General features: G+C 35.1%; 1 protein-coding gene across 2 annotated transcripts; it reads right to left on the bottom strand.

The window, feature by feature from the left end:
• Positions 1-16071: 16071 nt before the first annotated feature.
• Positions 16072-26077, bottom strand: LOC116124672 (CDPK-related kinase 1). Of its 2 annotated transcripts, XM_031410395.1 has the most exons (11): positions 24808-26077; positions 23856-23986; positions 23175-23216; positions 22971-23079; positions 22524-22602; positions 22143-22439; positions 21786-21898; positions 18103-18210; positions 17960-18022; positions 17704-17871; positions 16072-16679 (listed from the first exon to the last, which is right to left on the bottom strand). In XM_031410395.1, exons 1-11 carry the CDS (start codon positions 25291-25293, stop codon positions 16542-16544), a joined length of 1734 nt encoding a protein of 577 aa, XP_031266255.1. In that variant the 5' UTR covers positions 25294-26077; the 3' UTR covers positions 16072-16541. The 2 variants fall into 2 exon arrangements, with proteins under 2 accessions (XP_031266255.1, XP_031266254.1); XM_031410394.1 differs by lacking the exons at positions 21786-21898; positions 22143-22439; positions 22524-22602; ... (2 more) ...; positions 23856-23986; positions 24808-26077 and adding exons at positions 18592-18704; positions 18949-19245; positions 19330-19408; ... (1 more) ...; positions 19981-20022; positions 20662-20821.
• Between the last annotated feature and the right edge of the window lie 214 nt (positions 26078-26291).

The following is a 26291-nucleotide window of genomic DNA, read 5'->3' on the forward strand; positions in this document are numbered from 1 at the left end:
GATATTCGTGAAACTCCCGTCCGAGGAAAAGGCTAACTGGATTTATAACAACTTTCCTAATTTGTAGATGACTCTATATTTCCCAAGTGTTTGCCAACAATTTTGTATGCGTCAGTGGGCACTTGTCATTACAATTAGAATTTATAACGCTACTGTATGAACTTATTAATTGTGGCACTGTTTTATGTGTTATTACATGTTTCAACCCCGTTTTGGATTGTCATTGAAATTAAATATTGACTGTTATATTTTGCTAAGTAGTACAACAACTGTTAATTGTTGATCAATGTTTTGCATATGTGTAAGTTTAAATGGCATCTTCTAGCCGTACAGGAAGAAGACGACGTGCTACAGATGACGAAGAAGAAATACTGACAGATATAGCCATTGCACTCTGTGGTGTTGCCGCATTAGAAGCAACTGGGTGTCAACTATGACATACATCCGTATTAACTGGTCATCAGTACATGTTGAAAGTACTCAATGGTCATCCTGACAGGATCTATGACAAGTGCCGCATGGACAAAGATTGTTTTATATTCTTATGTGAAATTTTGTCCGATCAAGGCAAATTGCAACCAACCAGGAAGATGAGTTTAGAAGAATAAGTTATGATATTTCTAACAATCATTGAAAAAAACGAGACAATCAAAACTATGATGGAGGATTTCCAACGTTCGGGTGAGACGATCTCTAGACATGTTGGCGCAATTTGCGAGGCTATATGTGAGTTGAAAATAGAGTTTATCAGATCACCTGACTTCAATGATGTTTCATGGGAAATATCAGCCAACCGAAAATATTACCCTTTCTTTAAGGTACTGGTTCATTATGTTTTCTATTAGTGGATAGTTAAGTTCATTGTGTTATTAATTTTGATAGTCAGTTAATATGAGTAAAATTCAATTTTGATGATAGGACAATATCGGAGCCATTGATGGCACACATGTATACGCTTCGGTTCCACATGAATTTGCCGATAGGTACTGGAATCGTAAAGGAACGTTGTCATAGAATGTAATGGTTGTATGCGACTTTAGGATGATGTTCACTTATGTCGTTACTAGATGGGAAGGATCTGCGCATGATTCAAGAGTTTTAAATTCAATTCTTGATGATCGTAATTCTGGATTCCCACATCCTCCACCAGGTATAAGTACTTTCTTGACGTATTATTGCATATTTGCTCCACTGTTGAGGCCCTGTAATTCAATAATAGTACGGGTAATGAGCAAGTATATTGTGATCATCAAAACGGGGCAGAGTATGGCCGAAATGGAGAAGGACCGAGTCAACCGCAACAAGGTATTATAGACAACATGACGACTGTATGGGATAACATAACGAATGCACTGTGGGCAGCACAGTGGACCATGCCGTAGTTGTTAATGAAGTATACGTGTAAGAATGATTTTAAGGGTTGATAATTAGTACTTTTGTCATATATGTATTAATGTGATGTTTTTAAACAGTTAGATTAGTACTTGAAATTAATATGGGTTTTTGTTTTTTAATATTTACTGGTGACAAAATTACCAATAAAATGTCTAATATTATTAAAATGTAAATTGATAAATTATATATATAATAATACATTATTTTAACAAAATGCACCAAAATATTATATTAATAAATCATTTATAAAAAAAATATATCAATCAAATATTCAACACAAATATCAAGATCAAATACTCTATCAAACACATATTCTTCAAATCATATTCTCGTAATCATAACCCTACTCAACTATCCAATATTATTCCCAAAATCCTATCCAAAATAATAAACCAAACGCACCCTAATGTTTTTAGGTTTGTTTTTATAGCCTTCTAGTTAATTTCTCATTTGTTTTCTTTGTTTTGATGTTAGTTTTCATTAAGTTTGAGATATGAATGGTCAACTATTGATTTGGAGAATTTTTGTGATTTTCAGGCTTTAATTGAGTAGATTGGAGCATTTGAATGAAATTGGGATTCAAAACTTGAAGAAATTAAGATTAGTTGACAATTTTGAAGGCCATGGCCATGCCTTGGTGGTTCACCACGGCCATGGTGGTGGAATGAGAATAAAATATCAAGGATAGGAAGCACCATTGCCTAGGCCGTGGTGACATACATTTGGACACGGCCAGGGCTGTGTTGGACACTTTTAGGGTTTTTTTTTTTTTTTTTTTAGTTTTTCTTTCCTTGTTTTCTTATGACTCTTTTGGGTATTTAAGTGTGGTTGAGATTACTTGTTAGAGGCCGAATTTTGCCTATTTTTGGAGATAGATTATTGTGTAACAAAAGAAAAATGAGAATCAAGAACAAAATTCATTGTTTTTACTTTTTCAATATGATTTATTTCTTGAATTCTACTCTTATTTCTTTTATTATGAACTAATTTTCTCAGGCTAAGACTAAGGTTAGTCTATCTATGGATCTGTGATCAATCTTTTGCTCTATGGTCATTGAATTATTTTTCTAATGATGAACTTATATTATGTGTTTAATGCTATTAGGAACCTGATCAATTTTTGATAGACTTGTTTTGTGTGATTAAGACATAGAGGAGATATCACATGAATGCTCTAGTAATATAGGCCATGGATTAATTGGATATAGAGATATATGAATTGATACATGAAATAGTCATAGGCATGATCAACTTGTGCTGAAAGCTAGAGGATTTCATAAAGCTTAATGCTTGTCTATTTCATTAAATCTATATAGAGATTTCTAGGTTGTGAGATAGAAATAGAATTCATATTGCTTGAGAAAGAATATTGGTTAACCTAGGAAATCCCGTTGTCACATTAATTAAATAAATTCATTGACCGAAATAAATTGAGGGGTGTAGAGAAGTTATAAATGAGCCTGAAGTCTTAGCCGTTTTCTCTCATTGAATTCTTAAGTTTAGTTTTCTTGCAATTGTTCGTTTCTAATATTTTAGCTTTTGATATTTTCAGTTTTAAAGACCACCTTTCTAAGTTTTGATTATCTAGATAAAGTTAAAACTAATTAAAATTTCAATACTTGTTTACGCAATCCCTTGGGTACGATAACCTGTACTTTGTTATACTATATAACTTAAGACTAGGGCACTTGCTAGTAGTTGTTTCAAATGACACAACACAGCCCTAAGCTTCCATATGCACACCTAACAAGTCAAATGCAATTAGAACACTGACCAACCTATTGATATACTACACAGTTGATTGGCCAAAAATCTAATTACTTTGAAATTCCAAAAACAGCCCCTTAACCAATAAATAACAATATGTTCTTTAACTTCATCACTTATTCACAAAGGAAAAAAAAAAAACCAACATCTATACAAGTGTTCAACAACATTACCATTACTCCAGATCAATGGCCATCCTCATTGCCATTGATATGGCTATAATTGACAAAGAACAATGGAAAAACAGTTTAGAATACAAATAAACCAAAAACAAACAAACATTATATATATATACCCAGCATTAGGTATCCTCATAAAGCTTTGACGTGGGCCTGAGGAGGTTGTCGCGGGCTGTAGAGGTTGTCGTGGGCTGTAGAGGTTTAGGGTTTAGTGGAGCGATGAGGCCCAACATTGGGTATACCGCGAAAACTTTGGGGTAGGACTAAAAAAGTTGGTTCTCTATAAACGGCCCTAAAACCGACAAGGTGCTATTTAGGGCCATAGAGCGACGAGGCCCATATATTCATGGGATACCAACGTTGGGTATCTTTTGAAAACTTTACCAAAGAATGCTTGAGATACTTGTTCGTTTTCACAAATTTAATAATTTAATTAGGTACTCAAGGGACTAAATGATTGAATCATGCTAATTGATCGAATGCAACAAACACATGCACAGGGCCAAAAAAAGCCATTAGATGCCTATATCAACATAATTACCAAAAGATAGAGTCTAAGTAGTTACTAGGGTACTACATAACTGGTTTGTACCCGAAGGCCAAAAGCCGAATTCAGAGTCAGGAAACAAGGCAATGACTAGGCATCACCAACGTAAAACCAAAAAGCCTATACAAAAACTGTGATATGATATTTCCATTCTTGTGCAAGGTACAAATTCAGTCGCAAACCCACCCAAAAACCACCACAAACTCAGCTACAATTCCATCCAAAAACAACCACAAACCAAGCCACCAACCCACCCAAAAACCACCACAAGTAGAAATAATTTTCTGTTAATTTAAGGGTAGGAATCTAGAATTTATAAAACTAGGTTGCGAACTTGCCATTTAGCTAAACCTTGGGGGGAACAGTCATTTACTCTTGTTCAAATTAAATGAGATTACATATATATTTCTATAGAATGTATACTAGTTCTCTGAAAAAAAAAAAAAAAAAAGAAAAAAAAAAAGGGTATTACTTGTACAGTTACTTATCGAAACAAATTTAAAACAACATCCTTTGTCCTTACAGACAAATTTGTGCTCTTCATTGGATTTTCCAAATGGGAGGACCAACCCACCAATAAGGGGAACTCCATCAGTAAGTCTATATTGTCACTCCCAAGAATTTCCTTGTGCAAGACATTAATGCGCTCTAGTAATAATAAAACAAAAAAGAAGAAAAAGGATGTGGTTAAATTTGAAACATGTAATTGCATTTATTCTTATAATATTGCTAATAAAGAAACAAAATTTCTTACCGTCAAAGCATATGAAAAACATGAGAGGTGTTTGGTTCCCCCTTCTTTGCTCTGATATCTAGCTAAACTCTTGTGAAGAATAACCAAGAGCATCTCACCCCATGAATATTCACCTAAACTATGAATATCATCGAGTAAAGAAGTGTAGCAAGAGTTGACATAACAACCAGAGGCATTGACAACTATAGTGTTGCCTAAAATATACAAAACTGCCACTCTAACCCTATCAACCAAATCACTATCCCTTCTGGTTGCCATATCTCTTAAAATTTTCAGTTGGATTCCCCTACCCTTAACGAAAAGATTATCAGGAGCCCCTTGAAAATATTTATTTACAAAAATTTCACGATCACTTTTCAAACCTAAAATAGGTTTACCCAAGCTATCTACATGTTAACATACTCGGAATGTCATTGTTCCTAAAACAAAAGTAAAAAAAGAATAAGGATTGATAGATTTCATTAAAAAAAAAAAAACAAAAAATAGGCTTATGCATCTTGCTTAACAAGAAAAAACATTGCACAGCAGCAAAGAAAACATAATGTTGCACCTGCACGACCACAAAAAACACCCTAGAACAGTTGTACAACACTAAAATAGACTACAAAAAACACCCTAGAACAGTTGTACATCACAGTTGTACAACACTAAAATAGACCACAAAAATACCCTAGAACAGTTGTACAGCACAACTGAACTTAATCAGCAGCAATCTGATAAGAAAAACCCAATGCATCTTAACCATTTTCCACCCACAACTACCTAGTTAGTAACAATTTCTTAAGTTTAAGTTAGAAACATATTAAAGTCTAAGCTACAATATTTCATTAATTAAACACAAACTAGAAGAAAACAAGTAGAGTTTTCTTCAAGAAAATTTAGAGAGAGAACAAAGCTTCCCGAATCTCTGTATATCACAAAACCCTCTACTCTCCGAACCCCACCCTTATCTCTAGGGTTTGCTTATTCGGGTTGTAAACAAGTTAAATTGGCGACCCGGCCCGACGAAGGCCTCAAGTCCCGGTTAAACTGGTCGGACCAGGTTGGGTTTTAAAACAATGCTTGTCAATCAGGCAAAGTTGATTAGGTCCTAGAAAGTAGAAATTTGCTCCCATAGGTTCAACTTGTGCATCAGTGTTTGGAGCACTTGCATCATGGTTTGATGGTGTTGCATAATCCACCATCGAAGTTGTTGTATCTAGTGTCACATTCTACATAAAATTTTCAAACAAAACAAATTAATGCTAACTTGTTTTTACATGAATTGAAACAGAAAAATCAAATTAAAAGAAAACAAACTTACAATTACTCTTTTTTTTTCCTCAAAGACAGTAGCATAAATTCTCGAGTCCTTTTGTTGTGCCCAAGTCCCTAACAGTAACCACACTTGTTTGTTCTAAGGTTAGTCACTTTACTCCCTTTTTTTCTTCACACTAATACCCTTTCACTTTGTTGTTCTTGTTCTCCCAAGAGTTTTTAAGTACAATTGGTGGCTCTAGTTGTGTATAAGGAAAGTCAGGCCACATGGCTTGGTTAGGTATACGATGTATGATATTTCCAGAAGTCAATAAATACTTGTCCTTCTTTATAAACACATCAATGTAATCGAATGGTGATTCTTTCCTTATATTTATTGTTGTCATTGTGTGGCAGCTTGGGTACCTAGTAAGTTGAAAAATCGCATAATCACAATGTCGATCTCTAAGTTTAAGAATAAAGCTCCTATCTTTGTCCACTATTTCATATTGAATATCACAAGGTATGTAAGGTAAAAAACCCCGACCATATTTACATGCTTCATCGATTTTATTTTGAACCTCGAGATGAAGCTCACCAGCCCAACTCAATGCATTCATTTACCTGATAGGTCATTGATAAGAGAGTAATTTATATATTTTTATTCCTTCCATATTATGTTTTTATTATGTTTTATGCCTAGTTGAGTTGATTAGATTTTATTTTGTAAGTTTGGCATATTTGGATAGACTTTATGAAATAATTGAGAAAGATTAGGAAATTCAAGATTTTTTTGTTATTCTGACCAGTGCTGCGTTTTTCAGGTTTTTCATGGAGTCAGATTTCTTGATTCCCAAAGTGTTCTTCAGAAAACATAAATTATACAAATCAAGCTTTCCAGAAAGGTATTATGGGCAAGAATCTGAGTTCGTTTGGGGTCCTCATTAGTTGTTGCAAAACCGGACCTGGAATCCTAATCGCAGAAGGATTCCTGGGTGAGTGTTGAGTTTTTGAATAGGCCTAACTAGAGTTTCAGATATCGAAAGCAGGTGATTCAAAAGCCTAGATTCATCTACACATCTGGGACTACAATTTTTATGAAGTGACCAAGCCCAGAAAAGTTCTTTTACATTGCGAGAATCCTGGTGCAAGCTGGAGACGAATTCTGTTTTCCATATCTGATAATATTTTGACAATTTTGGAAGTCTATATTTTAGAAAAGATCTAGGAAAGTAATTTCCCTGATTCTTGGGGTAGAATTAAGGAAAACACATGTTATTTATTTAGGGGTTGTTAGGTTAAACAGGGGAGGAGAGACCAGTAGGATATTTTTAGGTTTTTCTTAGTTTTTACTTTCTACGTCAAGATGTGCGGCTGATCTTTCTTCTTTAGTTCAAGGGGACTTTGAAGCCTAAATTCATGTCATTGGTGTAACTTAACTTCAGTCACATTGTTCTCAATCTCGTTTTTATTGGAATTGTTTATGTTATTCTGTTTTAATTGTTTATGAATTGTGTTTGAGTGATTTAGTAATGGCCTGCTGAATTATTTAATCGGAATTTCATCTGTTAGAATTAGGGATTGTGATACGTAATTGTCCTCTTCCTATTCAGTAAGTAACACATGATGATAGGTGATTATGGACAAGTTTTCAATCTGTCATCTTGAATAACATAACCTAAGTTAAATAATCCGATCTTGCATGATTGTTGCTTGGATTGATCTGTTTTCCTAATTCTTAAGGCTACCATTGAATTAAACTTAGAGAGCTTATTCTAGGTTGTTCAAGGGTTAGGATCTACTTGAAGAGCCTATTTCAATAGTGACAATTAAGGGAAAATTCGGGTAACAGAGCTTGTTGTTTCCTAGCGTCAATAGTTTCACAATAACAAGATGAAATAATGTTACGGTTAGTTCGTGTCCAATGCATGTTTAGGTGGATCTTGAACCGAGAATTGATTGTCTTTAATCTGATATTTTCTACCATTGGAGATTTATTTGTTTCAATTTAGTTTGCATTGATTACAACCCCTTTCATTACTGTTGTCATGTTTAATGTTTAGGATTTTATTTTATTTCTCTGTTATTTTCATTATTTTAGAATATAGAATTTAATCGAAGCATTCCCTGTGGGATCGACCTTTGCTCACCCTATATACAATTTAGTAGTTAGGTTAGTAAGGTTAATTAATTTGGTGCATTCGGCACGCTACCAACCACCAGTTACTAAGGTTTTGTGAAGAAAGGTAGAAAGGGATAGTAGGGTGGGTCTCATAGTTCATGAAGGAGTTGGTTTAAGGGATCATCCACGTGGTATGAATTGGAAGAGTATTAGTGTGGGGACAGTTAATGGGTTGAGTAACAAATTTTATATAGATGAGTAGAATCTAGGGAAAAGACAAGTTTTTTTTTTAAAGGGAATTATAGGAGGTACCTAGCTCCTCGAATTGATAGGAACTATCTTTTCTTGCTTATTTGTTCTTACTTTGTTCTCCTATTCTTAATCTTTGCTAAATATTGATCAACACAAAATAAAGGTTATTTCCTGTTATTTGATGTTTGGTGTTGGGTTGCTGGTTTCGATTCAATTTATTTAAGAGTTCCCATCAAATTGGTATCAAAGCCAAGTTTTGGGTATGGTAAATATCAAGATGGAAAATAAAATCGATGGATTGGAGAAAGAGATGAGAAGTATGAAGGAAGATCTCGACAATATTAAGGAGTACCTTCTAGAACTCTGAGAGTGGATGAGAATGGGAGACAAGAGGGATGAAAGTAGAAATTGTGATAAAAGCAATACAGTTAAGCCGCAAAACTCTAACCATGATGGAAGCAGTGGCTAGGAATGTTTGAGGGGAAGTGAGTCTGGCAAGAAAGAAAGAAAATGAAGAAACTAGAGTTACCCATTTTTAGTGGTGATGACCCGTATGGATGGATTGTTTGAGCTAATCAGTATTTTAATGTCAACCGATTCAAAGAGAAACAGAAGGTTGAGGCCACCGTTGTGTGTATGGAGGGACATGCACTAAATTGGCATCAATGGGTTGACTCAAGGGCACCAATAATTTGTTGGGGGGCTTCCAAAACAACGGTGATTGACCAATTCCAACCATCTTTCAAGGACTCGGCATATGAAGCATTGGTTGGCCTGAAACAGAGTCGATCGATGACAAAAACCTAGGAATAATTTGAATCCCACACAACGCCATTGCGAGAGGCAAAGGAAGACTTATTAATGGGCTTTTTTACTAATGGACTTAAAGAGGAAATTCGGGCTGATTTGCACCTCTCCAAGCCCAATTCTCTATTTGAACTCATTGATCAAGCCCATCGAATAGAAGAACGAAATCGGGTCTTAGAGAAGTCTAAAATTAAAACCAATCGGGCCCAAGTGGGAAGAGTGGGTTCTTATCCAATGGACTCTTATACTCGTGTGATACCCAACCCAAAAGTGGTGCGTCTAGGATAGTGGACCAACCCAACCGAAAATTCAGAGCAAGGTTTTCTTCCCCAAATCGATCGATCAATCGATAGAAAGGAGAGAACAACGGAAACTGCAGCATCAAGTTCTAGAAGGGATAATTTTTGGCAATTCTCAGAGGCCAAAATTCATTTCAAAAGAGAGAGAGGGTTGTGTTTCCGATGTGATGAGAAAATCAATCCAAATCATAAATAAAATTGTACAAAAGCAAGTTGTTCTAAATCTTGTTGATCTTGCCTAACGACAATGAACCAGAGGAAGAAAAACCACCAACTAATGAAGAGGATGACTTGAAATTAGAAGGTAACCCTTTAGCCGTTTCAATGAATTCTATAGTGGGCATCACTTTTGATCAGACGTTGAAACTCAGAGGTCGAATAGCTAAGGAAGAAGTAATTGTTTTGGTAGATAGTGGGCCGTCCCACAACTTCATTTCGTATGAATTGGTGCGAAAATTGAGGGTGAGTGTTAAGGGGGGAAAAAATTTTGGTGTGATGGTTAGCAATGGGTTTTTTGTGAGAGGAGAGGGCATTTGCAAAGGAGTTAAATTGGAGATTCAATGGATTACAATTAAGCAAGAATTTTTTTTCCATTTGATTTGGGAGGGACCAGTGTAGTATTGGGAATTACTTGGTTAAGCTCCTTAGGTGATATGTGTTCGAATTGGAGGAAATTAACTATGCAATTTGAAGTTTAATGAAAATAGGTAGTTTTACAAGAGGATCATTCCTTGGTTAAAACAGTGGTGTCTCTTAAGGCCATGCTTCAGTCATTACAAACAACGAGAGATAGTTACCTAGTGGAGTTTTTTTTTTCTATAGAATATAAGGATGAACTCATGAACACTTGGGGGAACCACCTGATCCTAGGGTTTTAGCAGTGTTGGAAGAATTTAGAGGTTTATTTGACTAGTCAACTAGACTTCTTCTCCATAGACAGCAAGGTCATGCTATATTGTTGCAAGAAGGAGCTCTACCCCTAATATCCGACCCTATAGGTACACTTACTTCCAAAAAAATGAGATTGAGCGATTGGTGGGAGAGTTAGTAACGGAAATTATCCAACCTAGTACCATAGCAAAAACTCAAGAACAACAAAAGTGGATATCGAAATTGATGGGGTTTTCATTTGAAATTCTTTACTACCCTATGCCACTAATCAAGTGGTTGATGCCTTGTCCAGAAGAGAAGATGATTCAACCTTGACTGCCTTTTCCATTGTTTAGTTCACTGACTACGAAGAGTTACTTGATGAAGCCTAATGAGACCCCAAGCTCAAACTCATTATCCAGGATATGTTATTTGATTCCAACAGCAAACCTAATTATCAGCTTCAACATGGTTGTCTTTTGTACAAAAACATGTTAGTCCTTTCAAAATAATCCAAATTCATTCCTAAAATGTTGGAAGAGTTTCATTGTAGTCCTAGTGGAGGCCATTTTAGGTTCTTCAAAACCCATAAAAAGGTGATTGGAGTGGTGCTTTGCGAGGGTATTAGAAAAGATGTGCAAGAGTTTGTCAAGGTGTGCTCCACCTACCAATTGAATAAACACTCAATCCTTAAACTTGTTGGTCTTCTCCAACCTCTACACATTCCTTCCCAAGTCTTTGAGGATTTGATTATGGACTTCATTGGTGGCCTCCCCAAGGCCCGAAGCCATGACATTATCCTGGTAGTGGTGGATAGACTTACCTAATACAACAATTTCATTCTCTTGTGTCATCCCTACAATGCCAAAGATGTGGCTGGTGTATTTGTCAATGAAATTGTGAAGTTTCATGGATTCCCACAATCCATCATATCTGATTGCGACAGAATATTTATAAGCCAGTTTTGGCAAGAACTTTTCAAGGTTGTTGGCACCACACTTAAGTTTAGTTCTGCCTACCATCCGTAGACTTATGGCCAAACAGAAGAAGTTAATTGATGCTTAGAGGCTTATTTACGATGCTTTTGCAGTTTCCAGCCGAGGCAGTGGCTAAAATAGCTTCCTTGGGCTAAGTTTTGGTTCAATACTACTTATTACAATTCCACTAAAATGGCCCTCTTTAAAGCTTTATATGAAAGAGATCCACCCACTTTCCTTAAATTTACTGATTGTCCTTCCATGATTGAATATGTGAACCAACAAATGTTGGAAAGAAATTCAATCCTGAGAGAGCTCAAGGACAAACTCACAGTAACCAAAGGCCATATGATAGAGATGTTGATCTACACCGTAGAGATATCATTTTCAACTAGGAGACTTTGTGTACTTGAAGCTCCAACCCTACAAGTTTAGATCCTTGGCACGAAAACTTAATAAGAAGTTAAGCCCTCGGTTCTATGGTCCCTTTGCAGTCTTAGAAAGAATTGGTCAAGTTGTTTACAAACTGGAGCTGCCTCTCATTGCTCACATTCATCCAATTTTCCATGTTTTACAACTCAAACGTAGCCTGCACAACTCTGTTCCTATACAGCCCTTTCCTAAATTTTTGAATGAAGACTTTGAGCTCCTTGATCAACCAAAATCAATCCTCTCAATACGTACTCTCTTAGATAAGTCTCAAGAGATCCTTATTCAATGCAATGATCTTCCCACCTTCAAAGCTACTTGGGAATTGTATGATGTGGTCAATTTCCAATATCCTCACTTTCACCTTGAGAACAAGGTGGTTTTTGTGAAAAATGATAGAAAATGACAGTAAGGTGAGTCTCATAGTTCATGAAAGAGTTGGTTTAAGGGATCATCCACATGGAAGGAATTGGAAGAGCATTAGTGTGGGAACAGTTAGTGGCTCGAGTAACAAATTGTATATAGATGAGTAGAGTCTAGGGAAAAGGCAAGTTGTTTTCTAAAAGGGAATTGTGGGATGTACCTAGCTCCTCAAATTGCTAGGAACTATCTTTTCTTGCTTATTTTGCTCATTTGTTCTTACTTTGTTCTCCTATTCTTAATCTTTGTTGAATACTGATCAATACAATATAGAGGTTGTTTCTTGTTATCTAGTGTTTGGTGTTGGATTGCTGATTTCGATTTAATTTATTTAGGAGTTCCCATCAATACCTCTCTCTAATATTCACCATAAAGCATCTCATAACACTCTCACACTAGTTAATGATCGACGGACCTCTATAATGGTCAATCCAAACATTAAAACACTAAGAACAATTGTTTGTTATTGAATTAGTGGAAGATGAGTTGTCAAATAGATGTCTAGACCAATGTTTTACAGGTATTTTAGTCAAGTATTGATACCTTGCAAGATTGATCTTCTTTATCTTCTCCATAACCTTATCAAAGACAACTTTGTTTGATACTCTGGTTGCATCCTAGAAAATATTTTGGTAGTTTATTGGGGGCCACTTTCTCCTAAAGTTGGCATGGATATGCCTCACACATAATCGAAGATTAATCCCAAGCCATCTCAACTCTAAGGCACCAATAATTCCTTTTGGTCGATCACTCATAAACATATAGCGCTTGTTCTCTTCCCCAATGAACTCTTTCAACAGCCTCAAAAGCCATCTCCAACTATGAATATTCTCACTCTCACAAACACAAATGGCAAATGAGAACACACCATTTTTTACATCTCTTGAAATAGTGGACAATAGAATACCCTTGAAATGACGTTTTAAAGTACCCTCGTCAAGTCCAGTAAATGACCGATGTCCAGTCATAAAACCAATCTTAGCAATAGGCAAAGCCATAAACAACCTCCAAAAAAAAGCTGAGTCCTTTGGTTCTGTCTTCATTTTCACCATGTCAACTAGTAGAATCCAATACCATATAGGCATACTTATTCAATCTCAGAAAATCCCCCACATAATCACCACCCATGTTATATAAATTCAAATTCTTAGCCCTTTATATCATGTGGATGTTGACATCAACTTTATAATCAGTTTTTAGCTTCATTTGAAGTGATTCGTACGAAACATTTGGCATTGCATCTCTCTAATAGTGGGCTCTAGCTTTCTAGCACACCAAGGAGCAATTCCTTCTTTAATAATTGGACATTTTTGGAAAATATGTTTACCCTCATATTTGCTTGCGTACCTAACATAAAAAAAAATGTTACTTCTTCAGTCACCCATGGAAATGCCCTTGGGGGTGTGATGATGGACTTAAAGGGTTGCTTTCTCAACTGGATTAACTTGTATATAGAAGTGAACCTCAAATTTATCATATTCATCAAAAAATGTGCATTTTGAAAGTCTTCATCAGTCTTCAAATGATGATAGTGATTTGACCAGGGTACATAAACAACTCTAAGTTTTCCTTGTCGTGGATGATTGGGTCATTTGAGCTCAACAATTTTGCTTGTGAAAGTAAATGAACAACACTAAATTCATTGGTGTCAATAGTTTTTCTTTGTGCAACTGAAAGCAGATGATCTTCTCTTTGACTAGGTTACTTCTCTTTAGTCGAGTTAATGTAGCTATGCTATTCCTAGTCTTGATCTCTTCTCTGAACTCTGGTAAAACAACTAGTTAACAACAACTTAGGTTGAATTCCTGCTTGTAGTGATAGGGCAGGCTCACTCGACCAAGAGGGAGCTTTCGCTTCCTTTTAGGTCCTATGTTCATCATAGGTGACAAGTGAAGCAATAAAAGCACGGTGTCGAGGGAAGCCAATAAAGTAGTCTTCACTAAAAATGTGCAAGTGCAACCATACATTAAATGGAACAATTTCACAACTTGCACACCCAACCAAACATAATGGTTTACTCATTCATTCAAATAATATTCAACTATTTCCATTGCATCAACAACAAATCAAAACAGAATATAAAAAAAGGTATCTCACAGGGTCGTTTGGATCAGGGGTATATAAGAAAATGGGGGTAATCTTCGTTTATTCTACAAGATTTATGTGTTTAGTTTGCAAGTAATAAAATATTACGGTAATCTTTTATTACAAATAGTGTTTACTGTTGATAACATGGGGGGGTAATCTTATGGATATTATTAAAAAATTATTGAGGTAATCTAATTTTTCTACACATTTTGCCGTTAATTGAAAACTATTTCGGACACAATGGCCCTCAAATGTCTACCAAATAACAATTAAGCCCATCTCCCCTACATTTGAGAAATTAGCCAAAACACCACAGCCACAAAAAAGTTTAAAAGTTAACAAAATACCCCCAGTCACCCAAGACCACCGCCGGCCGTGACTCACCACCGCTAGTCACCAGTGTCAGTCACCATAATGGCGCACAATCGACGAGATCTAGCTAGTCATGTGCCAGTAAAGCCTTTTTCGCCATGGCTTGAAACGGCTAGATCTAGTGTTTCTATGGTTATTTCACGGCCACAGATCTGGCATTTTCACAGCCACATCTTTGGCCGTGAAATAGCCATTGATCTAGCTATTTTTCGGCCATGGATTTGTGATCTATGGCCATTTTTGGCTTTGCTGGCGCACGACCAACCATATACGGCCAGTCGTGCGCCATTCTGTCAACTATGGACAACAACCGGTGGTGGTAGCTGGCTGCTGGCAGTGACTTAGGGTGGGTGGGGATGATTTTGCTACAAATTAAAGTTTGATATGACTGGGGTGTTTTAGCAAAAATTCAAATGTAGGGGGTTAAAAGAATGATTCAAAAAATAACAATAATAAATACTATTATATTAATATTTAAAAATGAGGGCAATTTAGTAATCTATATAACATATCCACTCATTTATCCTCCCAACCAAACATATTATTCACCAATTTATTCGAACCAACCAAACACATTTTCTAAACATTCCCAATAATCTTCAATGTAATATTTCTTTCCGTTAATATAATATACCATTATAATAAAATATTATATGATTCAAACGCCCTACATAACTTAATAACTTTAACATAAACCAACCAATAAACTATCTTATTCTCAACAAGTTGAATATGACATTTTTCGAGCAACATTATTACACGAACAAAGACACAATATAATAAACAACCACCAAAATAATATATATATGGGGGTTTTCTAATATAGGGATAATTATTTTTGTTTGCGTCATTAGGGATAAAAGTGCAACCAAAGGTACAAAAGGTTTTTTCAATTTAATTTTATTAATTGTCAATCACAATCATTTANTCGTATTCTCAACAAGTTGAATATGACATTTTTCGAGCAACATTATTACACAAACAAAGACAGCATATAATAAACAACCACCAAAATAATATATATATGGGGGTTTTCTAATATAGGGATAATTATTTTTGTTTGCGTCATTAGGGATAAAAGTGCAACCAAAGGTACAAAAGGTTTTTTCAATTTAATTTTATTAATTGTCAATCACAATCATTTACCTATTTATTCACTTTAAAAAAAATGTTAAAAACACCCAAAACTAATTTTATTGATGAAATTATCTAATACAATTTTAAAAATAAAAATTGAATCGCACTATCTAAAATGGTTATGCTTAAAGTAGACAATATTTTAATTTCATTACTTTGCTTATATAATACTTTGATTGTTCATGGGGTAGCTTCCTTCATCATTAGTAATTATTTTTTAAATCAAGTTGTCACAATAATTGTAGACACTCATTGTGTGAAATTATAAATATCACCAAAAAAAAATTGGATCCCATTCTATTTGCAATTATGTTATAAAGAATAAATCATCTCCTAGTTAAGTTCTTAAAATCATATTTAGTTATTGTTAAATAAAGTATATAAATGTCAAATTACTCTATTATCCTATCAATTGATATGAAAAATAGAGAGCACAAGAATGATTTATTATGAGAATGAGAGGAAGAGCAGGGGGTACACTAGGTATAAACCCCAAATCCACCAAAAAAAAAAGAACTCACTTAGGTTTTAAGCTCTTCGCTAACACTACATACATTTTGGCCAATTCTACCTTTCTTATCTGTACAATCCTCTACTTTCCAACGACACAAATCACAAAACTAAATCATTGAAATGCAAAACCTTACATAAAGAGGAGGAGAAAGAAGAAGAAGAAGAAGAAGTAGAAGAAATTGAGACGATGACGATGACATGCCACGAATGGCTTCATACAGCGATGCATGCTGAGAGGCGCCCTTTCTGCAATTTAAGATAAGCACAGCGCTAGCTAGCTTGTTGGCAAGCTCCCAAGTTAAGCAATGCATTTTGTCCCCACGAGACATTTCTGCAGAAGAATAGTTATAAAGATGGATAAACTGAGTGTATATTATTCAGGCTTTTTGAAATGTGCGGGACGAAACGCCGTGTAGAAGTCGAACAAATCCCAAGAAACTAAGCTTTCCGTCGGAGTGCCTGATCCAGTCTTGGAGAACAACATGAACAGGTACTGATGGACTAAGTCCAAGCTCCTGGTAAGAAAAGCAAATTACTAGAATCAATACCACATTCCATTTGGAGGATACAGCAGGAGATTTGACTGAAAATTTACTTAATGGCACAAATAAACGAAAAACTTAATAGCATAAATATTTTGACCCAGTAGTTCCTCCAAGAATTAGCGCCCGTTTCTGTGATCAACTAATTCTGCACCAACTAATCTTTATGTTGCTTTGGCACATTGTACTGGACTGAATTAGTTTCTTCGAACTGCTTGCATAATCCAGTGTAGGAGAAGGATTTGAAGGTCCAAATACGTAAAAATAGTGTATCATAACAAATGGCCTCGTTTGGGAGCCTATACTGGACCTAATTTATTTCTTTGAACTGGATGCATAATCCATAATGTAGGAGCAGAATGTGAAAGCACAAATGAGTAAATGCATGATCAGAACAAATAATTTCACTCATTTGATCCTTCAAATCTTGCTCCTACACAGTCTATTTAGGCATTTCTTCCAACACTATTTTTCTTTACATAGTCCAATCCAGGTCCAGGGTGAAAGCACACCAAACACATGCATAAAGTCATATAATGCAAACCTGTTTTTCTGTTGTCCAATCAGCAAAACAAACGTGCCCTTAAGCTGATAAACATGCCTTTACGGTGCATTCATTTTGCAGGTCTAGACAACAGTAAATTAACCTCTTGACTGCATTAAATGATTTTATACTTGTGTTTGAAATGTCCTCACTTTGGGATTGGATTGGTTTTAAACTAGAAAATAGCGTTATGTAGAGGGGAATATATAGAAACATGAGAAAGGCAGGTTTATCTATCATAACGTAAAGAGAACAATGTACCAACATAACTAACTTGGGCTGATCATTTATTATTATTGTTGTTTTATTTTTTTAATAATTATTCGTTATTTAAATTAACTTTAATTAGATTATTAGTGGCATTTGAGCTTATTTTTTATAGTACAGTAAGTTTCGCTGCTACAACAAACACAGTATATAAAACAGACAGAGAGAGAGAGAGGGAGAGCATACTGATGCAAGTTCCTCTATCATTATTGGTCTGTTGCCATCCTTCTCAAACAACTCATAGGCATGCCTAGCATGTTGCTCCCAAGTCTCCATTCCTTCCAGCTGATGCACACTTATGGCCGCAGCACAAAATTCTTCAAAATCCAGTTTTCTATATTGAAGAGAACTGATCTGCAGTGTACAAGATTTGATAATCAGCCATTGTCTTATTATTTTAACTGCCTTGCAAGTATATCAAATGATCTTTGTGAGCATTTACCATGCTGGCATAGTCTAGAACCCGTGAGTCCTTCATGGCATCGGTGGAGTACTTTGTCACAGCCTGCTAAGTCTAAAACTTTTTAGATTATCTTAAAAACTATAAAAGATTCAAAAAGACAAAGATCATAAAAAAGAGCTGACCGTCTTATAGTTTTGCATAGATATGAATCCACTTTTGTTTGGGCCCAACAATGTAAATTGTTCCCGAAGATAAGCTAGCTGAGCCACTGTTAATGTCTTTGCAAGAGCCTGTCACCATAGAACAATTCATTCATTGCTATCAGAACTTGTATCAAGAAAGATATTCAGAAAATGTAGCAGCAGTTTCCTCTCTATATTTATGACTCTCCAACAATGTAATTGACATGAATTTCGTTGTCACTCCCTCAATTTCCATTTGAGTGTGACATCTAATTTCTACTGTTTAGTAATAGAAATTTACAAGAATAAAACATTAACATATATTACGAAAAACAACTAATTAGGAACTAACGAAATGATTAGGATAACCAACCAGTTGTCAGGTATAACCACACACACACACACATATATATATGTATTTATGTATGTATTTTGCCTAGGAAAAGAAAAAGAAGAAAATATTATGACAACAAAATTAATCCAACTTACCCCTAATGCTGCTTTTCGTAATGAAGAAGAAGCTATATAAGCTTTTACAAGCTTGTATACTATCATATCTGATGGTATCTTCACATCATGATAATTGGCCAGCCATGGATGACCTGAGCATATCCCAGAACAACTTCAGTAAACAAGAATATGAATAGTTATGGGGACTCAGTACAGATAAAAGAGAAACAATAAGGGGGACCTCCCTCGTCTCTCTCAACAATTGCATTGTTTCACAAACCAAAATTGATCCAAAAAAGATGAAACTCAAGGTGCCAATTCTCAAAGAAAGTTTTCACTACAAGTGCATGGATAAACAAGGTAATTGGTTAAAGAGTGATTAAATCAGTGACTTACTCAGAGCTTGCGCAGCAGTTAGTCTTTTCCGGTAGTCCTTGTTTAACAATCTCTTCACAAAATCAATTGCCTCAGGGGATAAAGAAGGCCAAGGGGCTTCATCAAAGCTTGGATCTGCTTTAAGGACAGCTCGGAAAATGCCAGACTCTGTTCGAGCCCAAAAAGGCCGACTTCCACACAGAAGAATATAAGCTATGACACCAATACTCCACATATCAGCTTCAGTCCCATATGATCTATGTAGTACTTCAGGAGCTACATAATATGCACTTCCTACGATGTCATTCAGCCTCTCATCTGTAAAAGATTCCAACTGTTAAACCCCCTAAACTACATTTTCAACATAAACTAGCTAGGGAAATCTCAGGTAGTGGTTCTGACCTGGCTTTACATAATCGGAGAGTCCAAAATCAATGGCCTTCAGGGGTGAATTCTCATCTTTAGAAGTAAAAAGAAAATTCTGAAACAGCAAATAGAACACCATTAGAAAATGAGCATATCTTACAATGTAGTGAATATATATAAGCTGGAAGAGGAATCAGTGAGAAGGAAAGTGAACATTGGAACTGCAAACCACAAACTACATTTTCAGTTTTCGATTCCAGTAATTGATCAGTTTCTAAGCTTAGATGACAATCCTTCTTAGATTGATGATTGGTGCTAGTTTGTTTAACTTAAAATTTTTTATTTGTTATCAATTTGATTTTCATAATTTATGCTAGACTTATTTTTGTTTTCAAAGTGTTAGAAAAGGTAAAATTTGATCATAAGGTGTGTTTTTACAAATTTCCAATAAGTATAAAATGAGAATCCTCATGAGTTAGTTACCTCAGGCTTGAGATCACGGTGAACCACACCTTGGAAATGACAGAAGGCCACCACACTTAAAATCTGAACCATAACAACTTTTGCATCTTCTTCTGTATATTTTCCACCCCTAGAGAATACAGATGGAAATTAAGCGACAGTTAGAAGGTAAGCAAACAGACCAGGTATTTACCATAAAGAGAAAAGTAGGAAAACTGTGGGTACCTTGACAGTATTCTATCCAATAGTTCGCCACCTTTGCACAACCTAGAAACATCAAAGACCAGAAAGGTTAAGCGACAAACAAAGTTCAAAAACTTAAAAATTATAGTTTCCAATACTTTGCTTAAATTGAATTAAAAAATTTTAAGCATCCAATCAATCTTTCTCATTAGTTTTAGAGAAAATAAAAATGCGTCAAGACGAAAAAGGAAAGGGTATCAAATAACCAAATAAGTTAGCAAGTGTCACTGGAAGACCCTTGTTCACCCCAGTGAATATTAAAAGATCAAAGGTCAAGTATTTTGAACATGCAAGGATCACTTAGCCGGCCAATCTTCATTTTTATAAAAGGAATAATCGATAGGCCGTGTCAAATCAAATTCAGTATTTCAACTGAGTGGAGTTGAGATCAAGATTTCTAGTAGGCCAACGTAAAAAAGAGATCCAAATCCCATTGATAATTGGGTTGACCAAATGCAGTGAAAGCCAGTATGAGTAGTTAACATTTGCATACATATACACATAATTCCATTTGTTGAAATTTTGGTATTTATCTCAGAAGCCAAGAAGCAATAAGTTTGTCCAAGTCCTTGTATTGCAATCATGGACCATTAACTTAAAATGATTACTAATGAAACAGGTTAATCTGTAAATTAAGATATTGATGAGGTAACTTAAACTTACTCCATTATTATATAAACATTGTCATCATCTTCATAAGCATCATAGAACTGTACTAGGTTTTTATGCCCTGTCAGAGCCCGTAATATCTTCACTTCCCTTCTTACATCCTCTATGGCGATCGCAGTCGTCATCTGTCAAACATTAACATACAATTCATTGGCTCTCACTTTCAAACAAAAGGAAAAACACTAGTATCTACGACTTGTGATTCTACTTAGTCCCCAGTGATCTAGAAGGAAAGTGACTCCCTCAAAGATCCTTCTTGTGAGAAAATAATTAGTAATCTGGAGAAAACTACAAAGTCGTTACTCTAGGTTGGACTTATGATATAAAATTAAAATTAACTAATGCTTTCCCAAAATTAAACTTAAACAAACAAAAAAATCCAGATTTTTTTTTACTTTAAAAAGAGCACGTAGGCCCTGGATTGTTGTCACATTGCATAAATATATAAATAGAGAACTATTGATGATGAGATGATGATGATATCAAGGTTTTAAATCAGAAAAAAACACCATTTCTCTTGAAACACACTTATATCCACTAAAAAGATGCTCATAATGTAAAAGTTAGCGGAACATACAACGTCCCCAAGAAGATAAAATCCAAAATTACTTCAAAGGCACCCCTAAAACCCCTTCAACAAATCAAACAGGTAGCAAAAAAAATTAAAATCCAACCACTTTCAAAGAAAAAAAAAAGAATTTTCGGTAAAATTTTACGCAAAAACAAAGGAGAGAGAAATTCAAAATCATCTGACATGAAGCAACAAGTATTTAGATCAAACATTGCTAAACTAGATTATTCAATTGACAAACATATCTACATTTGGAAGAACATGCAATTAAAGGTAATTGACATGAATTTCGTTGTCACTCCCTCAATTTCCATTTGAGTGTGACATCTAATTTCTACTGTTTAGTAATAGAAATTTACAAGAATAAAACATTAACATATATTACGAAAAACAACTAATCAGGAACTACCGAAAAGATTAGGATAACCAACCAGTTGTCAGGTATAACCACACACACACACACATATATATATGTATTTATGTATGTATTTTGCCTAGGAAAAGAAAAAGAAGAAAATATTATGACAACAAAATTAATCCAACTTACCCCTAATGCTGCTTTTCGTAATGAAGAAGAAGCTATATAAGCTTTTACAAGCTTGTATACTATCATATCTGATGGTATCTTCACATCATGATAATTGGCCAGCCATGGATGACCTGAGCATATCCCAGAACAACTTCAGTAAACAAGAATATGAATAGTTATGGGGACTCAGTACAGATAAAAGAGAAACAATAAGGGGGACCTCCCTCGTCTCTCTCAACAATTGCATTGTTTCACAAACCAAAATTGATCCAAAAAAGATGAAACTCAAGGTGCCAATTCTCAAAGAAAGTTTTCACTACAAGTGCATGGATAAACAAGGTAATTGGTTAAAGAGTGATTAAATCAGTGACTTACTCAGAGCTTGCGCAGCAGTTAGTCTTTTCCGGTAGTCCTTGTTTAACAATCTCTTCACAAAATCAATTGCCTCAGGGGATAAAGAAGGCCAAGGGGCTTCATCAAAGCTTGGATCTGCTTTAAGGACAGCTCGGAAAATGCCAGACTCTGTTCGAGCCCAAAAAGGCCGACTTCCACACAGAAGAATATAAGCTATGACACCAATACTCCACATATCAGCTTCAGTCCCATATGATCTATGTAGTACTTCAGGAGCTACATAATATGCACTTCCTACGATGTCATTCAGCCTCTCATCTGTAAAAGATTCCAACTGTTAAACCCCCTAAACTACATTTTCAACATAAACTAGCTAGGGAAATCTCAGGTAGTGGTTCTGACCTGGCTTTACATAATCGGAGAGTCCAAAATCAATGGCCTTCAGGGGTGAATTCTCATCTTTAGAAGTAAAAAGAAAATTCTGAAACAGCAAATAGAACACCATTAGAAAATGAGCATATCTTACAATGTAGTGAATATATATAAGCTGGAAGAGGAATCAGTGAGAAGGAAAGTGAACATTGGAACTGCAAACCACAAACTACATTTTCAGTTTTCGATTCCAGTAATTGATCAGTTTCTAAGCTTAGATGACAATCCTTCTTAGATTGATGATTGGTGCTAGTTTGTTTAACTTAAAATTTTTTATTTGTTATCAATTTGATTTTCATAATTTATGCTAGACTTATTTTTGTTTTCAAAGTGTTAGAAAAGGTAAAATTTGATCATAAGGTGTGTTTTTACAAATTTCCAATAAGTATAAAATGAGAATCCTCATGAGTTAGTTACCTCAGGCTTGAGATCACGGTGAACCACACCTTGGAAATGACAGAAGGCCACCACACTTAAAATCTGAACCATAACAACTTTTGCATCTTCTTCTGTATATTTTCCACCCCTAGAGAATACAGATGGAAATTAAGCGACAGTTAGAAGGTAAGCAAACAGACCAGGTATTTACCATAAAGAGAAAAGTAGGAAAACTGTGGGTACCTTGACAGTATTCTATCCAATAGTTCGCCACCTTTGCACAACCTAGAAACATCAAAGACCAGAAAGGTTAAGCGACAAACAAAGTTCAAAAACTTAAAAATTATAGTTTCCAATACTTTGCTTAAATTGAATTAAAAAATTTTAAGCATCCAATCAATCTTTCTCATTAGTTTTAGAGAAAATAAAAATGCGTCAAGACGAAAAAGGAAAGGGTATCAAATAACCAAATAAGTTAGCAAGTGTCACTGGAAGACCCTTGTTCACCCCAGTGAATATTAAAAGATCAAAGGTCAAGTATTTTGAACATGCAAGGATCACTTAGCCGGCCAATCTTCATTTTTATAAAAGGAATAATCGATAGGCCGTGTCAAATCAAATTCAGTATTTCAACTGAGTGGAGTTGAGATCAAGATTTCTAGTAGGCCAACGTAAAAAAGAGATCCAAATCTCATTGATAATTGGGTTGACCAAATGCAGTGAAAGCCAGTATGAGTAGTTAACATTTGCATACATATACACATAATTCCATTTGTTGAAATTTTGGTATTTATCTCAGAAGCCAAGAAGCAATAAGTTTGTCCAAGTCCTTGTATTGCAATCATGGACCATTAACTTAAAATGATTACGAATGAAACAGGTTAATCTGTAAATTAAGATATTGATGAGGTAACTTAAACTTACTCCATTATTATATAAACATTGTCATCATCTTCATAAGCATCATAGAACTGTACTAGGTTTTTATGCCCTGTCAGAGCCCGTAATATCTTCACTTCCCTTCTTACATCCTCTATGGCGATCGCAGTCGTCATCTGTCAAACATTAACATACAATTCATTGGCTCTCACTTTCAAACAAAAGGAAAAACACTAGTATCTACGACTTGTGATTCTACTTAGTCCCCAGTGATCTAGAAGGAAAGTGACTCCCTCAAAGATCCTTCTTGTGAGAAAATAATTAGTAATCTGGAGAAAACTACAAAGTCGTTACTCTAGGTTGGACTTATGATATAAAATTAAAATTAACTAATGCTTTCCCAAAATTAAACTTAAACAAACAAAAAAATCCAGATTTTTTTTTACTTTAAAAAGAGCACGTAGGCCCTGGATTGTTGTCACATTGCATAAATATATAAATAGAGAACTATTGATGATGAGATGATGATGATATCAAGGTTTTAAATCAGAAAAAAACACCATTTCTCTTGAAACACACTTATATCCACTAAAAAGATGCTCATAATGTAAAAGTTAGCGGAACATACAACGTCCCCAAGAAGATAAAATCCAAAATTACTTCAAAGGCACCCCTAAAACCCTTTCAACAAATCAAACAGGTAGCAAAACAAATTAAAATCCAACCACTTTCAAAGAAAAAAAAAAGAATTTTCGGTAAAATTTTACGCAAAAACAAAGGAGAGAGAAATTCAAAATCATCTGACATGAAGCAACAAGTATTTAGATCAAACATTCCTAAACTAGATTATTCAATTGACAAACATATCTACATTTGGAAGAACATGCAATTAAAGGTGCAAAATGATAGCGATTTTGCATCTTGAAAATAAACAGAACATAAACAAAATATCAAAGATCAGAATAAATAATCAAACAATTGAGAAAAATTATAAGACCTTAGACTTAGGAATAACTTTTGCAGCCACATCCTGGCCTTTCAAGCTCCCCTTTTTGGCCTTAGCAGAGCAAGTATATCCAAAATGCCCACGTCCCACTTCCTCACCAAGCTCATAATGAGCCAAAAACTGTTTTGAAAACCCAAAATTCTTGTCCAAACCAATGTCACTCTCATGTCCCTCAGGGATTGAGGCCTCATTAGGCTTCACAGACCCGTGTCTTCTTGCAAGCAACGCCCGGATATGCTTTGCAGGCGAAGGAGGAGGAAAGGGGCGCTTGAAAAGACGCAGAGGAGTGGAATTCACACTTGGTATTGCTGGTGAGTTCTTGAAGAGACTTGGCAATGGACTTGGGCTGTAAAATGGAAAGTTTGAAGATTTTGTGTTGTGGGAATTTGTTGGAGGGTTGTTTTCAAAGGGAAGAGTTGTGTCTTGTTGTGATCTGTTTTGTGGGTGCTCAGTGGGTTTTCCATGACAAAGTCCCATGTTAACAGAAATTCAAGAAAATAAGAGTTCAAAAATCCTCAAGAAAAGGTAAAGACTCAGCCTTGCTGTATTGTGATCAAGAAAGGAGAAGTATTTAAACCATAATAGAAAAGTTGAATTCAAGAGAGAGAGAAATTTGCTTGTTCTAGAACTGAAAATTTTGGATTTTTTCTCTTTTACTACTATCTAACCACTTGATCAGCAAAAACCCAGGAAAGATTTAGACAGTGAATTTGTTAGAAGATCAAATTCAAAGAGGGAAGGAGAACCCAGAAAAGGAAATTAAATAAAACACAAAATAATACAGATAAAAACAAAAGCAACCCAACTTTGCTGATCAAGAAACAATGCCAAATAGAAAGAAAGAAATATCAATAAACAAGAAGCAGAAGAAAAAAGAAAAGAAAAGAAATTAAGCTAACACAAGAGAAGAGAAGAAAGATGAGATGCAATGAAGTGGAAGAAAGAAACAAAATTTACTGAAAAAGAAGGAAAGAATAGAATAGAACAACAAATGAGAAGAGGAGGAGGAGGAGAGAGGGAAAAGAACAGAAGAAAGTGAGGTAAAGATGCTTGGCAGAGGCAACAAGAAAAGGAGAAAAAAGAAAAAGAAAAGAAAAGAAGAACCAAATGCTTTCTTTATTTCTGCTTTTTGTAAGCTTTATTTTTTTTTATTTTTTTTTTTTTAAATGGTGGTGGTGTGGAAATATTACACCATTTAACTTCACCAGCACTTTGGTTTTATTTTTGTTAAGTTAAGAGAAGGAGAAGAGGAAGAAGAAGAGAAAGAGAGAAGAAGATGAATGAATCAATGGATGGCTTGATTGTCTTCTCTCTAATAATTAATGGAAGTGGGGTTGTGTTTTGGATCCTTCCAGCCTGTCTTTATTGAATCAAAAAAACTAAATATTAAAATTAAAATTAAATTTGTGTGTATTTTTCTAATTGTATGTGAACTTTACATTATTGTAAACAGTTAGTTAATGAACTAAACTACT

The sequence above is a fragment of the Pistacia vera genome, unplaced genomic scaffold (assembly GCF_008641045.1).
Source record: "Pistacia vera cultivar Batoury unplaced genomic scaffold, PisVer_v2 Contig155, whole genome shotgun sequence".
Lineage (NCBI taxonomy): Eukaryota > Viridiplantae > Streptophyta > Magnoliopsida > Sapindales > Anacardiaceae > Pistacia > Pistacia vera.

Bases quoted from the DNA above. Each gene is read 5' to 3' on its own strand.
- LOC116124672 (XM_031410395.1), bottom strand. From the start codon at position 25,293: ATGGGACTTTGTCATGGAAAACCCACTGAGCACCCACAAAACAGATCA. The intron at 22,440-22,523 runs GTCAGAACCACT...AATCTTTTACAG, and splicing joins CTCCGATTATGTAAAGCCAG to ATGAGAGGCTGAATGACATC. The intron at 17,872-17,959 runs GTAAATGCTCAC...TGTACACTGCAG, and splicing joins TTCTAGACTATGCCAGCATG to ATCAGTTCTCTTCAATATAG.